This window comes from Coregonus clupeaformis, chromosome 26 (genome assembly GCF_020615455.1).
Source record: "Coregonus clupeaformis isolate EN_2021a chromosome 26, ASM2061545v1, whole genome shotgun sequence".
Lineage (NCBI taxonomy): Eukaryota > Metazoa > Chordata > Actinopteri > Salmoniformes > Salmonidae > Coregonus > Coregonus clupeaformis.
The window spans coordinates 6,795,424-6,812,645 of record NC_059217.1 but is presented as its reverse complement, the minus strand read 5'-3'; the positions used below and the strand labels follow the sequence as shown (position 1 = coordinate 6,812,645).

The 17,222-nt window shown below is 41.7% G+C and overlaps 1 protein-coding gene across 2 annotated transcripts in view; it reads right to left on the bottom strand.

Moving 5' to 3' along the window:
* Positions 1–17,222, bottom strand: part of LOC121540138 (capping protein, Arp2/3 and myosin-I linker protein 3-like) — a 39,263-nt gene that overhangs the window by 17,630 nt on the left and 4,411 nt on the right. For both annotated transcript variants that reach the window (XM_045207714.1, XM_045207715.1), the window contains exons 3-22: positions 16,518–16,568; positions 16,371–16,430; positions 14,329–14,450; positions 14,105–14,199; positions 13,183–13,253; positions 11,526–11,599; positions 11,300–11,375; positions 11,115–11,203; positions 10,881–10,975; positions 10,696–10,782; positions 9,969–10,078; positions 9,396–9,473; positions 9,135–9,211; positions 8,466–8,570; positions 8,150–8,219; positions 7,827–7,908; positions 1,722–1,818; positions 1,488–1,542; positions 733–905; positions 571–639 (exon numbers count right to left, since the gene is read on the bottom strand). In XM_045207714.1, coding sequence (XP_045063649.1) covers positions 571–639; positions 733–905; positions 1,488–1,542; positions 1,722–1,818; positions 7,827–7,908; positions 8,150–8,219; positions 8,466–8,570; positions 9,135–9,211; positions 9,396–9,473; positions 9,969–10,078; positions 10,696–10,782; positions 10,881–10,975; positions 11,115–11,203; positions 11,300–11,375; positions 11,526–11,599; positions 13,183–13,253; positions 14,105–14,199; positions 14,329–14,450; positions 16,371–16,430; positions 16,518–16,568 — 1,736 coding nt within the window. The remainder of the gene's footprint in view (positions 1–570; positions 640–732; positions 906–1,487; positions 1,543–1,721; positions 1,819–7,826; positions 7,909–8,149; positions 8,220–8,465; positions 8,571–9,134; positions 9,212–9,395; positions 9,474–9,968; positions 10,079–10,695; positions 10,783–10,880; positions 10,976–11,114; positions 11,204–11,299; positions 11,376–11,525; positions 11,600–13,182; positions 13,254–14,104; positions 14,200–14,328; positions 14,451–16,370; positions 16,431–16,517; positions 16,569–17,222) is intronic.

The window sequence follows — 17,222 nt, the reverse complement described above, 5'->3', positions numbered from 1 at the left end:
GGAGGCAGAGAAAGGAAGGAGACAGAGAAAGGAAGGAGAAAGAGAAAGGAAGGAGACAGAGAAAGAGAGCTATAGAAAATTGAGTTACAGACCCAAGGGTAAGGGTTAATATTCCCAGTGGACAGAATTCCGCCCAAAATACCCCTTCATCACAAGAATTCATCCCAAAATATCCTGCTGGACTGTGATAGGATGAGTAATGCTTTGATTATTGCAGCTAATGTGATCTGTAGACTAAACGCAAACCTAAGCCGTTTGAGATAGCAAGTATCAATGTGTACAGTAAGCTAGGTTTGGTTCACGTGTATCTGAGTTTATATATCAGCCAGCTAATTCTGAAAATACTATCTGAACAACAGGACATTTAAATTACACATAGCTTCAGGCATCCCCATGTCTCTTGGAACCTATTTATATCAACTCTCTTGCTTCCTGTATTTTGAGCATACAAATTCATCAAAGGGGTCTGTAAAATAAGCTATAGTGAGCTATAACGGATTTAGAAGTCTGAGCGTGTGTGTGTATGTGTGCAAGCATGCATGTGTGTGTTTGATGAACAAATAGTCTCACTGTTCAAGGGCTCGAGCCACATCCAGGAATCCTGTAGCTGAGGTGTTGTTACGATCCCACGTCACACTCCTGTCAGGACAGGGGAGAGGCAGTGTTAAAAACAACCATCACCATACCTGACAATACCCTCTATCTCTCTCCTTCCCGCTCTCGGTCTCTTGCCTGAGTGTGGTGTTGATCTGCAGGGCTTTGCTCAGCATCTTGGCTCCAATGTCCTCCAGGCTGTTCCCACTCAGGTCCACCTTACGCAGACAGGTGTTGCTGCCCAGAGCGTTTACCAGCACTGTGCCCCGAGAACGCAGCCGCGAGTCAGCCAGGGAGAGGGACTGGAGGGCCTGGGGAGGGACAGGGAAGAGGGGAGAGAAAGGGTGGGGAGGGAGGGAGACGGGAGAGGGCAAGGCAGAGGGGGTGAGAAGGTTGGGTGAGGGGTAACGGTGGAGACCAGGGGAAAGGTAAAGTAGAAGAAGAGGGTAGGACAGAAAAATAAAGGAGGAGAAGAAGATGACAGTGGAGAGAGATGGTTAAATGCTGCTGGGAACAGTTGGGAGCAGTGCTGAGGAGAAACTGAGGAACTCAGCATTTGTAATACACAGAGCAATGTGTCACATAGCTTTGTACACAACATGAATAATTCAGAAGGCATAATATGTTACAGCCCACAGTAACAGGGCCATGGATTGATATACACTAAGGAAAACACTACTGTAGAAAATAAAGAGTATGTATGAGAGAGTACCATGTAAAATACAGTATGGTGAATGTCAGTATTTGACCATGAGTTTTCATTGAGTATATGAACGTGTATAGTGTTTGTGCGTTTGTGTATATACTCCGCAGTACAATCAGTGAATATAAAATATAATATTATATTGTGTAATGTGTGAGTGTTGTGTGAATTGTGACGCATTCTCACTCACACACTCCTCCTCCTGTATGAGTTGGACCAGCTTCTGTAGGATTTCCTCCAGCACCCTGTAGATAGAGAGAGAGGCAGTTCAGGCTACACTCAGCAGGAGCTCTGGCACTAGTCATTTCCTGCCGCTATCGTAATCATCCCAGTCTGCTTGAGGAAAATCAAGCTGACACACGCACACACATGAACGTGCACACACACACAACCACACACCCACTGTGCCTCTGTAGTACTGTACCTGCTCTTGATGTTGAAGTTCTTGCCCAGATACAGGTGCTTTAGGGAGGTGTGTCTGGAGAGAGCTGGTAGAACTGAGAGAAGGTCTGCATCCAGCCCTGTAAACACAAACCACAAACAAAACGACATCAAACATACACTTTTTCTTCACAACTGGCTACGTGATTATTGCAGCTCAATGGGTGTAACTTTTGTTGACAATTTCGATACCTTTTCGAAACCAAACACGTTTTATAAGGAGGATGGGATCCACCCGAATAATTTGGGTTCCTGGATAATTTCACTGCATTATAAGGCTGCGTTGAAACAATGACTTATCAATGACCCAAGCCCAGCTCAGTAAATCCCTACCATTGTGTCGCTGAGTTGTAATAATGCTTCAGCAAATATACATTATCCCAGGGGCGTTGGTAGACACAATGTAAGTAACCTAATTTATGTCCCTCTAACTGCCCTGCTGATCCTACAGCTATTGTATGCAGTAATCGATGACGTGGCTGTCGATTAAGGCAGCCCCCCGCAACTCTCTGATTCAAAGGGGTTAAATGTGGAAGACACATTTCAGTTGAATGCATTCAGTTGTACAACTGACTAGGTATCTCCCTTTCCCTTTCCCTAATCATGTGCCTATGAACCAGAGTTATACTGTTAGCACTGAGGCGGTGTGCCCTAGTAGGAAGTCCACTGTGTGCAGCTCACCCTGCACTAACATAAATAACATGAGCATGTCTGCTTCTGCTAAGCTTCCCAGTAAAGCAATGAAAACAATCAAGCATCCCAGAAAAGTACTAAAAATAGCCCACATTAACATATGTAGCTTAAGAAACAAGGTTCATGAAATCAGTAACTTGCTAGTAACAGATGACATTTATATTCCGACTATCTCTGAAACCCACTTAGATAATACCTTTGATGATACAGTGGTAGCAATACATGGTTATAACCTCTACAGAAAATACTTAAATACCTATGGTGGAGGTGTTGATGTTTATAATCAGAACCACATTCCTGTAAAGCTTAGAGAGGAACTCATGTTAAATACTGTTGAAGTAATATGGCTACAGGTTCATCTGCCTCACCTAAAGCCCATTCTTGTAGGAAGCTGCTATAGACCACCAAGTGCTAACAGTCAGTATCTGGATAACATGTAAGAAATGCTTGATAATGTATGTGATATTAACAGAGGTACATTTTCTGGGTGATTTAAATATTGACTGGCTTTCATCAAGCTGCCCACTCAAGAAAAAGCTTCAAACTGTAACCAGTGCCTGCAACCTGGTTCAGGTTATCAGTCAACCTACCAGGGTAGTTACAAACAGCACTGGAATGAAATCATCAACATGTATTGATTACATCTTTATTAATGTTGTAGAAATTTGCTTTAAAGCAGTATCCAAATCCATCGGATGTAGTGATCACAATATAGTACCCATATCTAGGAAAACCAAAGTTCCAAAGGCTGGGCCTAATATAGTGTATAAGAGGTCATACAATAATATTTGTAGTGATTCCTATGTTGATGATTCATTCCCACAGGGGGTATGAAAAAAAATAATGTATGCACTAACTGTAAGTCGCTCTGGATAAGAGCGTCTGCTAAATGACTAAAATGTAAATGTAAATGATGTAAATAATATTTGTTGGTCTGTGGTGTGTAATGAGGAGCAATCAAACGCTGCACTTGACACATTTATGAAATTGCTTTACTAATAAGCATGCACCCATTAAGAAAATGACTGTAAAAACGATTCAATCCACATGCATTGATTAGGAATTGAAAAATTGTATGGTTGAGAGGGATGAGGCAAAAGGAATGGCAAATAAGTCTGGCTGCACAACCGATTGGCAAACGTACTGCAAATTGAGAAATCATGTGACTAAACTGAATAAAAAGAAGAAGAAGCTAAACAATGAAACAAAGATAAATTATATAAAGAATTATAGAAAAAAGCTTTGGAGCACCTTAAATGACATTTTGGGCAAAAATGCAAACTCAGTTCCATCATTCATTGAATCAGATGGCTCATTCATCACAAAACCCACTGATATTGCCAATTACCTTAATGATTTTTTCATTGGCAAGATTAGCAAACTTAGGCATGACATGCCAGCAACAAACGCTGACACTACACATCCAAGTATAACTGATCAAATTATGAAAGACAAGCATTGTAATTTTGAATTCTGTAAAGTGAGTGAGGAAGAGGTGAAAAAAGTATTATTGTCTATCAGCAATGACAAGCCACTGGGGTCTGACAACTTGGATGGAAAATTACAGAGGATAATAGCGGACAATATTGCCACTCCTATTTGCAATATCTTCAATTTAAGCCTACTAGAAAGTGTGCGCCCTCAGGCCTGGAGGGAAGCAAAAGTAATTCCGCTAACCAAGAATAGTAAAGCCCCCTTTACTGGCTCAAATAGCCGACCAATCAGCCTGTTACCAACCCTTAGTAAACCTTTGGAAAAAATTGTGTTTGACCAGATACAATGCTATTTTACTGTAAACAAATTGACAACAGACTTTCAGCACGCTTATAGGGAAGGACATTCAACAACCACGGCACTTACACAAATGTGGGATGATTGGCTGAGAGAAATTGATGATAAGATTTTGGGAGCTGTTCTGTTAGACTTCAGTAAGGCTTTTGACATTATCGATCATAGTCTGCTACTGGAAAAATTTATATATTATGGCTTTACACCCCCTGCTACAGTGCCTTCGGAAAGTATTCAGACCCCTTGACCTTTCTCACATTTTGTTACGTTACAGCTTTATTCTAAAATTGATTAAATTGTTTTTTTCCTTCATCAATATATACACACAATACCCCATAATGACAAAGCAAAAACAGGTTTTTAGAAATTGTTGCAAATTTATTAAAAATAAAACAACTGAAATATAACATTTACATAAGTATTCAGACCCTTTACTCAGTATTTTGTTGAAGCACCTTTGGCAGCGATTACAGCATCAAGTCTTCTTGGGTATGACGCTACAAGCTTGGCACACCTGTATTTGGGGAGTTTCTCCCATTCTTCTCTTCAGATCCTCTCAAGCTCTGTCAGGTTGGATGGGGAGCGTTGCTGCACAGCTATTTTCAGGTCTCTCCAGAGATGTTCGTTCGGGTTCAAGTCCGGGCTCTGGCTGGGCCACTCAAGGACATTCAGAGACTTGTCCAGAAGCCACTCCTGCGTTGTCTTGGTTGTGTGCTTAGGGTCATTGTCCTGTTGGAAGGTGAACCTTCGCCCCAGTCTGAGGTCCTGAGCGCTCTGGAGCAGGTTTTCATCAAGGATCTCTTTGTACTTTGCTCCGTTCATCTTTCCCTCGATCCTGACTAGTCTCCCAGTCCCTGCCGCTGAAAAACATCCCCACAGCATGATGCTGCCACCACCATGCTTCACCGTAGGGATAGTGGCAGGTTTCCTCCAGACGTGACGCTAGGCATTTAGGCCAAAGAGTTGAATCTTGGTTTCATCAGACCAGAGAATCTTGTTTCTCATGGTCTGAGAGTCTTTAGGTGCCTTTTGGCAAACTCCAAGCGGGCTGTCATGTGCCTTTTACTGAGGAGTGGCTTCCGTCTGGCCACTCTACCATAAAGGCCTTATTGGTGGAGTGCTGCAGAGATGGTTGCTCTGGAGCTCTGTCAGAGTGACCATCAGGTTCTTGGTCACCTCCCTGACCAAGGCCCTTCTCACCCGATTGCTCAGTTTGGCCGGGCGGCCAGCTCTAGGAAGAGTCTTGGTGGTTCCAAACTTCTTCCATTTAAGAATGATGAAGGCCACTGTGTTCTTGGGGACCTTCAATGCTGCAGACATTTTTTGGTACCCTTCCCCAGATCTGTGACTTGACACAATCCTGTCTCGGACCTCTACGGACAATTCCTTTGACCTCATGGCTTGGTTTCTGCTCTGACATGCACTGTCAACTGTGGGACCTTATATAGACAGGTGTGTACCTTTCCAAATCATGTCCAATCAATTGAATTTACCACAGGTGGATCCCAATCAAGTTGTAGAAACATCTCAAGGATGATCAATGGAAACAGGATGCACCTGAGCTCAATTTCGAGTCTCATAGTGAAGGGTCTGAATACTTATGTAAATAAGGAATTTCTGAGGATTTGTATTTATTTAATCCATTTTAGAATAAGGCTGTAAAGTAACAAAATGTGGAAAAAGTCAAGGGGTCTGAATACTTTCCGAAGGCACTGTATATTGTGAATAAAGAGTTACCTGTCTAACAGAACACAGAGGGTGTTCTTTAATGGAAGCCTATCCAACATAATCCAGGTAGAATCAGGAATTCCCCAAGTCAGCTGTCTAGGCCCCTTACTTTTTTCAATCTTTACTAATGATATGCCACTGGCTTTGAGTAAAGCCAGTGTGTCTATGTATGCGGATGACTCAACATTATACACGTCAGCTACTACAGTGAGTGAAATCCCTGCAACACTTAACAAAGAGTTGCAGTTAGTTTCAGAATGGGTGGCAAGGAATAAGTTAGTCCTAAATATTTCAAAAACTAAAAGCCTTGTATTTGGGACAAATCATTCACTAAACCCTAAACCTCAACTTAATCTTGTAATAAATAATGTTGAAATTGAGCAAGTTGAGGTGACTAAACTGCTTGGAGTAACCCTGGATCGTCATGGTCAAAACATGTTGATACAACAGTAGCTAAAATGGGGAGAAGTCTGTCCATAATAAAGCGGTATTCTGCCTTTTTAACAACACTATCAACAAGGCAGGTCCTACAGGCTCTAGTTTTGTCGTACCTGGACTGCTGTTCAGTCGTGTGGTCAGGTGCCACAAAGCGGGATCTCTGAAAATTACAATTGGTTCAGAACAGGGCAGCACGGCTGGCCCTTAAATGTACACAGAGAGCTAACATTAATAATATACATGTAAATCTCTCATGGCTCAAAGTGGAGGAGAGATTGACTTCATCACTACTTGTTTTTGTAAGAAGTGTTGACATGCTGAATGCACCGAGGTGTCTGTTGAAACTACTAGCACACAGCTCGGACACCCATGCATACCCCACAAGACATGCCACCAGAGGTCTCTTCACAATCCCCAAGTCAAGAACAGACTATGGGAGACGCACAGTACAACGTAGAGCCAAGGCTACATGGAACTCTATTCCACATCAGGTAAGTGATGCAAGCAGTAGAGTCAGATTTAAAAAACAGACAACATTACACCTTAAGGAACAGCGGGGACTGTGAAGACACACACACACAGGCACACACACGTACACATAGATTTTGTATTGTAGATATGTGGTAGTAGAGTAGTAGCCTGAGGGAACACACTTAATGTGTTGTGAAAAGTGTTATGAAATGTAATGTCATGTAATATTTGTAACTGTATATAACTGCCTTAATGTTGCTGGACCCCAGGAAGAGTAGCTGCTGCCGTGGCAGCAGCTAATGGGGATCCTTAATAAATACAAAAACAAATACACAGCCCCCACAAATCCAAAACTAGCTCAAAAGTATTAAGCACACAGCCCCCTCATACAAAATGTGTTCAAACACAAACAACCACCTCACACAAAACAATCTGACTGAGTGGTGCAGAGTGCCAGTGTGTGCCACAGTGGTGTACAGCAGTGGTTCTCAACTGGTTTTGCCACGGGACCCAAATTTAACCAGGTTGTCTCAGTCGCGACCCAATATTTGCATCGCGAAAAATAATGGCCAAAATGCAATCTGGAAAACTATTTTTAATGCTATATTGATAGTAAATGTAGCAATAATATGACAAGGTAACAACATTCCCATTCCCTCTTTCAGTGTCAATAACTACATTTTGCCCATATTCTTGATGAAGAATGTTGAAGAACTCGCTGGCTTGAGACCACAAAACCAACCAAAATAGTGCTGCTAATAGCTCTATATCGAAAATTCTGTGATTGACGAAAAATTGTTCAGAGATTACATTATGTAAAAATGTAAGTTCATTATCATTTCTACACACTTTCTACCTGGTTTAAGTCATTTAAGTTCACACAGGAATATTTTTTTACTCAGACACTCGCGATCCATTCAAAACCTCTTTGGGTCTGTGCCATAGTGGTGCAGTCTGTCGTTGTGCTCACCATTGTCTGAGATGTCCAGGGTGGCGATGGAGGAGACCCTGGGGAACAGCTCCTGGATCACAGCAGCTCCTGCAGACTTCAGCTGGAACAGAGAGAGAGACAGAGACAGAGACAACATGTGTGAAAGGAGGAGGACTTTCAAAGCACAATAAGACAAGACCTTGAGAAAAGATAGTCTCCATGTATACCTACTGTACAGTAAGTCCTTACTTGAAACATAAGAAATGAATGACAGAGAGATATAGATGGGAAATTATAAAGGCCAGCAGGAATTGAATGTTCTGTGTGCAGAGTGACAGACAGACAGAAAGACAGACTTGTACCTCACAGCCACTGATGTCCAGGTGAAGGTCATTAATGTGAGGGTTTGTGGTCAGACCTATGAAAAGAGACCTAAAGAAAGACAGAGAGGGAAGAAAATAAAAATAATATGTGATAGGTGGAAAGAGTATTGACCTGTCTTACAACAACAAAGACCGTTTTGCTTCCTTCTTTGTCTGGAAATTCACACCCTTTAACTCAGTCTCAAGTGCCATAGTGACCAGTGTGTGTTGTGCAGCTAGCCTTGCCCCTGTCATTCTAGTGAGCTGTAGGCATGTGATAGAGTGCAGGGGAGAAAAGGAGAATAGGGGAACTGACCTCAAGGCATCAGGGGGCAGCTTCATAGAGGCCAGGCTGACATGGGTGAGGCTGAAGGCCGAGCTAAAGAACTGACGGAACAACGGCAGGGTCTCCTTCACTTTCCTGGGAGAGGAGAGAGGTCAGAGGGAGATGAACGAGAGGAGAGGGAGAGGGAGAGGAGGTATAGATGGAGAGTGGGAGGGAAAAGCAATAGAAGGCGAGTGGTTAAGTTGTTGATAGGCAGAAAAAATACAAAAGAGTGGTATGAAGTGGAGAGAGGATTGAGACGAAATGAGAAAGAGAGAGAAAATGGAGTTGGTCAAAGAGGAGGGAGCAAGTGGGGTCAGATGATAAATAGCTCTGCTTAAATATTCATGAGTCTTATCTATGCAGACAGCTTTGCAAGTTCTCGTTTTAAAAACGACAGACACACCCACAGAGAGGAAACACAATGTTCCAGTGATTCCCACAAAGCTCATTTCTGATTTCTCATTTGAGGGAGCAACAGAGAAAAAGACAGATAGAGAGAGTGAACAGAAAAAGAGAGAGCAAAAGATGAAGCCTGAGGATATTTGAAGAAAAAAAGATTTATTGCTAAAATTAGTGTTCTATCTTCACTCAGAGCCTCAAAGCATTTTTCTGCCACATCACACCAAAGAAATAGTTAATCTAAAGTATGTGACTAACCTGTGTGAGAAGGAATTTTTGGAGAGATTCAGGTAGGAGAGATCAGCACAACACCCCCTCAGCAGAGCCCCAAATAGCTATGTGAGAGAGGAGAGACAGTTGTGTTGTGCAGTTTTAGTGGGAGAGAGAAATATACAGGGGTTGTGGATTATAGAGGATGAAAAACAGAGACAGAGGTTGCAAAGGGTGTAGAGAAACTCATTCAATCCTACATTATATAAGCAAGTTCAAATCTAACTCGCAGAGCCACTAGATACTCACAGAGTCAACAGCACAGTCAGTGTCAGACAGGTCCAAATGGACCAGACAATTAGGCTGGGACAGGAAAAGGTACAGATTCTACAGAAAGAGAGAGAAAAGACGCTAATGTTAAACTGAGAAACTCATGCATAAGGCATAAGCACTGCATATACTTTCCTGTTGGTTTGTATACAAAGTGTGAGTGTACGTACACTGAGTTTACAAAATGTTAGGAACACCTTGCTAATATTGAGTTGCACCCCCTTTGGCCTCAGTTCGTCAGGCGTGGACTACAAGGTGCCGTTCAAAGGCACTTCAATATTTTGTCTTGCCCATTCACCCTCTGAATGGCACACATACACAATCCATGTCTCAATTGTCTCAAGGCTTAAAAATCCTTCTTTAACCTGCCTTCTCCCCTTCATCTACACTGATTAAAGTGGATTTAACAGGTGACATCAATAAGGGATCATAGCTTTCACCTGGATTCTCCTAGTCAGTCTATGTCATGGAAAGAGCAGGTGTTCCTAATATTTTGTACACTCAGTGTATGCGTGTATATATGTGTGTATATGTGTGTATGTGTTTTCTGACCGAAGCGTCCTCCCCAGACAGGACTCCAGGGTTCTTGCTCAGGTCCAGGTGCAGTAGAGAGTTGGAATACTCATCACTGGAGCACAGAGCCTGAGACAGAGACACCACACCTGAGACACACAGAGAGTGAGGGGGGAGCCATGAGAGATGCATTCAGCTAGCTAATGCAAATTTACCAAAGAGGGGAAAAAAACATTTCAGAACATTTTGAATTATGTGATTCTCACCTGCATCTGTCAGCAGAAGCAGTCTGTGTAAATGTGTGCAGTATCATTCTTAATTCAATTTTCAGTATTCAAACTCTCAATAAGTGGGGGAAAGTAATAGAGAGCCTGGTTGCCTGAAAGATGGTTACCATGGGGACACATCGTCAATCTTGAAGCTGTTGTATAGCAGACACAAAACAGGACAACACACTGAGCTGTTCAGGGGGGACTTACAGGAGGTACAGAGGTTTATATCACCTAGCATGCATGGCTTAGTGGCCTGTTCAATCAGCTGTTGCAGCTTCATTAAACTCAAACGCAGTTGAAAGTGTTCATTAACTGATTATCCAGCTGACTGTCCCCGTCTGCTGAGTTACTGCCCTGTATTAATGTCAGGGTCGCTGAGGGGATGAGGATGCTTCTGTAACATGGAGGAGGACAGGGAGGTGGGGCCTTCTCTCTGGGTGGGGCTGGTAGAGAGATTGACAGATGGAAGGATGGAGAGATGAAGCAGTCCAAACCTCTGGAGTTGAGGGAGGTCTTGGAGAGGTTGAGGAGACGCAGTCCTTTGCTGAGACGACACACCTGCTGGATGAGGTTAGACACACCTACACCAAAGGAGAGAGACAGAGGGAGGAGAGATGTCACTAAAACAGAAATAGGCACGTGTGTGAGACTAACGGGAAATAAGGCATCTGCTTGGTACCTTGGTTGTCCAGCGTGTTGTGGGCCAAGTTCAGAGAGTGGATGACAGAAGCAGGATTCTCTGAGAGCGCAACTGACAGCTTCTGCGCAAAGTCACTGCAACATACACAGTATACAGTAAACATATTTGGACATAGACACAATGACACAAACAAACACTCTTTCTATAGTTCTAATACCCTTTTTATTCATAAAAAAAAGAGTAGGAGAGTTTTGTGAAGAAAGGAAAACTCACGATTTGAGACCAGCATTCTCCAGTGTGAGCTCTGCCAGACTGGAGGACTTACTGAGTGTGTGCAGAACCTGCTCACTGACCTCTGACCCCTGAAATGAAAATGATCTCATGTCATTACATGCTTATAACTTCTGCATATCAATTACCATTGAAACACAAGGAGAGACAGACAGAAGGATACTTACTATGCGTAGGTCCTTACAGTATAGTTTGGTGAACCAGGTGTTGTATGCCATTGAGGCCACAATCACTGCCAAGTCCCTGTCAAACACACAACAATAACTGAATCGAAACAGGTACATTTCATAATACCCTTGATATCAATTTAGCAACTGGATTTATTTAGGCTGCAGCAGCATCAATTTGATAGCGTCTGCTCTCTTTCTTTCTCTCCCTCTCCCCTTCTCTCACCTGCTCTCCAGGTGGCTGAAGTCCACTAGATTAAACTCCCTGTTGTCTTGAGAGTGATAGATAGTGTCCACATCCTAGGAGCAAGATTACCCATGAGTCCACTTGCTATAGTATATGACCCCTCATTTGAAAGTGCAGTGCCTTCCGAAAGTATACACACCCCTTAGCTTTTTCCAAATTTTGTTGTGTTAGAGCCTGAATTAAAAAGGGATTACATTGAGATGTTGTGTCACTGGCCTACACAAAATACCCCATAATGTCAAAGTGGAATTATGTTTTTATAAATCTTAACAAATTAATCAAAAATGGAAAGCTGAAACGTCTTGAGTTAATAAGTATTCAACCCCTTTGTTACGGCAAGCCTAAATAAGTTCAGGAGTAAAAATGTGCTTAACAAATCACATAATAGGTTATATCACATAATAGGTTGCATGGACTTACTCTGTGTGCAATAATAGTTTTTAACATGATTTTTGAATGACTACCTCATCTCTGTACCCCAAACATACAATTATCTGTAAGGTCCCTCAGTCTAGCGGTGGATTTCAAACACAGATTGAATCACAAAGATCAGGGAGGTTTTCCAATGCCTCGCAAAGAAGGGCACCTATTGGGAGATGGGTAAAAAAAAAAAGCAGACATTGAATATCCCTTTGAGCATGGTGAAGTTTTCATTACACTTTGGATGGTGTATCAATACACCCATTAACTACAAAGATACAGGCATCCTTCCTAACTCAGTTGCCGGAGAGGAAGGAAACCGCTCTGGGATTTCACCATGAAACCAATGATGACTTTAAATTACAGAGTTTAATGGCTGTGATAGGAGAAAACTGAAAACATGCATCCTGTTTGCAATAAGGCTCTAAAGTAATTAACTTTATGTCCTGAATACAAAGTGTTATGTTTGGGGCAAATCCAACACAACCATCACTGAGTACCACTTTTTTAAGCATGGTGGTGGCTGCACATGTTATGGTTATGCTTGTCATCAGAAAGGACTAGATCGTTTTTTTAGGATAAAAAGAAACGGAATTGAGCTAAGCACAGGCAAAATCCTAGAGGAAAACCTGGTTCAGTCTGCTTTCACTGGGAGACAAATTCACCTTTCAGCAGGACAACAACCTAAAACACAAGGTCAAATATATACTGGAGTAGCTTACCAAGACGACATTGAATATTCCTGAGCGGCCGAGTTACAGTTTTTACTTAAATCGGCTTGAAAATCTAATGCAAGACTTGAAAATGGCTATCTAGCAATGATCAACTTGAAGACTTTTTAAAAGAATAATGTGTAAATATTGTACAATACAGGTGTGCAAAGCTGTTAGAGACTTACCTAGAAAGACTCACAGCTGTAATTGCTGCCAAAGGTGATTCTAACATATATTGACTCAGAAGTGTGAATACTTATGTAAATGAGATATTTATGTATTTAATTTTCAATAAATGTGCAAACATTTACAAAAATTGTTTTCACTTTGTCATTATAGGGTATTGTGTGTAGATGGGTGAAAAAAAATCATATTAATCCATTTTGAATTCAGGCTGTAACACAACAAAATGTGGAATAAGTCAAGTGGTATGAATACTTTCTGAAAGCACTTTAACAGTCCAGTGCACTAACACACAACAGGTCTACTCCCATAGCTCTTACCCACTGCACTTCCTCCTTGCAGCTGATTCCATTGTAGTCACACAGGGCAGCGTAGGTCTCGGAAAACCCTCCTGAGACGGACAGTGAGGAAGAAAAATAGATGATGGTGAGAGAGGAGGGTTTTAACCTTTTACTGCATTGGGCTAAATCAAATCGAATTTGATTGGTCACATACACATATTTAGCAGATGTTATTGCGGGTGTAGTGAAATGCTTGTGTTCCTAGCTCCAACAGTGCAGTAGAATCTAACAATTCACAACAATACACACAAATCTAAAAGTATAAGAATGGAATTAAGAAATATATAAATCAGGGTCACACAGAGTGTTTCTTGGTAGTCTTAAACAAATCTACTTTGAAACAAAAGTACACACCTCACACACATGGTTATGGGCTTAAAAAAAGAAGACACCTGTACCATGTCAGATATAGAGTTGAAATGTACTCAATTTTGAGTTTGCATCCCAATATCACACTATATATACTGTACATCACAGAAGACTGACTTGAAATATAACAAAACCGTTTGACATAGAAACACTGGATACAATTATGTTTATTCATTATTAAATTATGAAAAGTATTAATAACATTCCACCCATGAGGCCACTAGAGGGCATGGGTACAGAGCAGGTGTTTGTTTCGATGAGAGAGATAAAATAGAGATGACAGCAGTGCATTTACCCTATGTTTACAATGTCTGTGTAAAAAGCAAATAATTAACTTTAAAATATGTACTGTACGCAGTGCAGTGGGTTTCTCTATCTATTAGTCTCTTAATGAGGACCTGCTTTCAGCCTCTCGTTTCAAGTTACTCAACAATTTCCTGTCTATCATCAACTAGAATCTAGTCTCTTATGCAGTTTGTATATCTGTGTCCGTCTGTCTGCCTGCCTGCCTGCCTGTCTGTGCGTCTCTTACCACAGGCCCTCTGGGTTTCCACAGACGTCTCTGAGCTGGGGGAGTACTTCCTGCTTCCCTCAGAAAGGTCACTGTCTGAATGACAGATGGAGGGACTGAGAGAGAGAGGGGACAAAGGAGGTTTGAGTTTCAGAAGGGGCATAATAGCTAACATTACTTATCATTTGCTGGGTTTCAAAGCTGTCTGGTACAGGAGTCTATGCTGCCTGAAAATGGACACTTACGAGAAAACAGAGTTGTTGAATATTCTGGACAGGGCAAAGTTAACGTGGCTGACCACATGACTGAGGTGGTCACGTGACTGAAGCCGCAGAGAATAAGTGGACTTGTCCAAGTCTATGACGACCTGCATAGGAAAACAACAACAACATAGTTTCAATGAATAGTGATAGACGGAGCAGTGACTTTCGGCATGATGCCAGATAACTAACAGTTAATTGCAGTAAATATCTAAGCAGAGACAGAATTGCTGTAGCTGTACTTACTTACTGTAGCTGTACTTACAGTTTAAGTTGGAAGTTTACATACACTTAGGTTGGAGTCATTAAAACTCGTTTTTCAACCACTCCACAAATGTCTTGTTAACAAACTATAGTTTTGGCAAGTCGGTTAGGACATCTACTTTGTGCATGACACAAGTAATTTTTCAAACAATTGTTTACAGACGGATTATTTCACTTATAATTCACCGTATCACAATTCCAGTGGGTCAGAAGTTTACATACACTAAGTTGACTGTGCCTTTAAACAGCTTGGAAAATTCCAGGAAATTATGTCATGGCTTTAGAAGTTTCTGATAGGCTAATTGACATCATTTGAGTCAATTGGAGGTGTACCTGTGGATGTATTTCAAGGCCTACCTTCAAACTCAGTGCCTCTTTGCTTGACATCATGGGAAAATCAAAATAAATCAGCCAAGACCTCAGCAAAAAACAATTTGACCTCCACAAGTCTGGTTCATCCTTGGGAGCAATTTCCAAATGCCTGAAGGTACCACGTTCATCTGTACAAACAATAGTACGCAAGTATAAACACCATGGGACCACGCAGCCGTCATACCGCTCAGGAAGGAGATGTTTTCTGTCTCCTAGAGATGAACGTACTTTGGTGCGAAAAGTGCAAATCAATCTCAGAACAACAGCAAAGGACCTTGTGAAGATGCTGGAGGAAACAGGTACAAAAGTATCTATATCCACAGTAAAACGAGTCCTATATCGACATAACCTGAAAGGCCGCTCAGCAAGGAAGAAGCCACTGCTCCAAAACCGCCATAAAAAAGCCAGACTACGGTTTGCAACTGCACATGGGGACAAAGATCGTACTTTTTGGAGAAATGTCCTCTGGTCTGATTAAACAAAAATAGAACTGTTTGGCCATAATGACCATCGTTATGTTTGGAGGAAAAAGGGGGTTGCTTGCAAGCCGAAGAACACCATCCCAACCTTGAAGCACGGGGGTGGCAGCAACATGTTGTGGGGGTGCTTTGCTGCAGGTGGGACTGGTGCACTTCATAAAATAGATGGCATCATGAGGAAGGAAAATTATGTGGATATATTGAAGCAACATCTCAAGACATCAGTCAGGAAGTTAAAGCTTGGTTGCAAATGGGTCTTCCAAATGGACAATGACCCCAAGCATACTTCCAAAGTTGTGGCAAAATGGCTTAAGGACAACAAAGTCAAGGTATCGGAGTGGCCATCACAAAGCCCTGACCTCAATCCTATAGAAAATGTGTGGGCAGAACAGAAAAAGTGTGTGCGAGCAAGGAGGCCTACAAACCTGATTCAGTTACACCAGCTCTGTCAGGAGGAATGGGCCAAAATTCACCCAACTTATTGTGGGAAGCTTGTTGAAGGCTAACCAAAACGTTTGACCCAAGTTAAACAATTTAAAGGCAATGCTACCAAATACTAATTGAGTGTATGTAAACTTCTGACCCACTGGGAATGTGATGAAATAAATAAAAGCTGAAATAAATCATTCTCTCTACTATTATTCTGACATTTCACATTCTTAAAATAAAGTGGTGATCCTAACTGACCTAAAACAGGGAATTTTTACTAGGATTAAATGTCAGGAATTGTGAAAAACTGAGTTTAAATGTATTTGGCTAAGGTGTATGTAAACTTCCGACTTCAACTCTACATAGGCCTACTCCATTATAAATCTGTTCAGACAACTAATCAGTTCTAATAAAAGAGGCCACAGGGACGATGCACTAACATGGCCATTCAAAACCTCAGTTAATCTGGCATATGTTACTCACCTGAAACTCTGGGTGACTGTTCATGGCTCGGATCTCCAAGAAGTTAAACGTCACCTCTATCTGTAATAACATACACGTGTTAACATAATGCTGAGAGTTTGGTGTATGGTAAAAGGTCCCTAATAACATAGAGATCATGATGGCTACCTTTGTTGGAACCTTGGCTGTCAGGAAATAGAGTCTCCATGTTGTGAGGACCTGAGTCAGATGGACAAACATGAACAAATTACATCCATACTGAGCAAAAGTTCACCGCACATTCAAGACTCACTACGGGCACCCAATTCTCTCATGGGTTGCCATGGTAATGGAGAGAGTGAAATGATGAGTACTCTCTGTATTCACCTATTGATCTGGGCAGGAATCTTTTCTGCCACAGCATCATGCTTTGATGGGCTATTCTGTATACTGGGGATGATTGCATTCTCAGGATGTGCATTAACATGGTTTATAGATATGATTACAACAATAATAATTCCATAGGGAAGTGATTTAAAAGCCCCCACATACACCCGTCTGCACGCATGCGCGCACACACACACACACACACACACACACACACACACACATGTGTACTGTATACATACGCACACACATGCAACCACCTTGAGCTACAAACACAATCTCTATATACCTTATTATCATGCTCCTGTCTCCATCTTTTAGAGGAGAGTGAAGAACCTTTTGTAAATATTGCTACAGCACAGTTTATACGTTTATACCAGATATACAAACAGCAAATATTTTTCAGTTACTCTCCTTCCCTCTCTCTGACTCTCGTCCTCTGCTCTTTTTCTGCTCCTTCGCTCCTGATCATTTGCTCCTTCCTCTCTTCTGCCTTTCTCTCTCTGG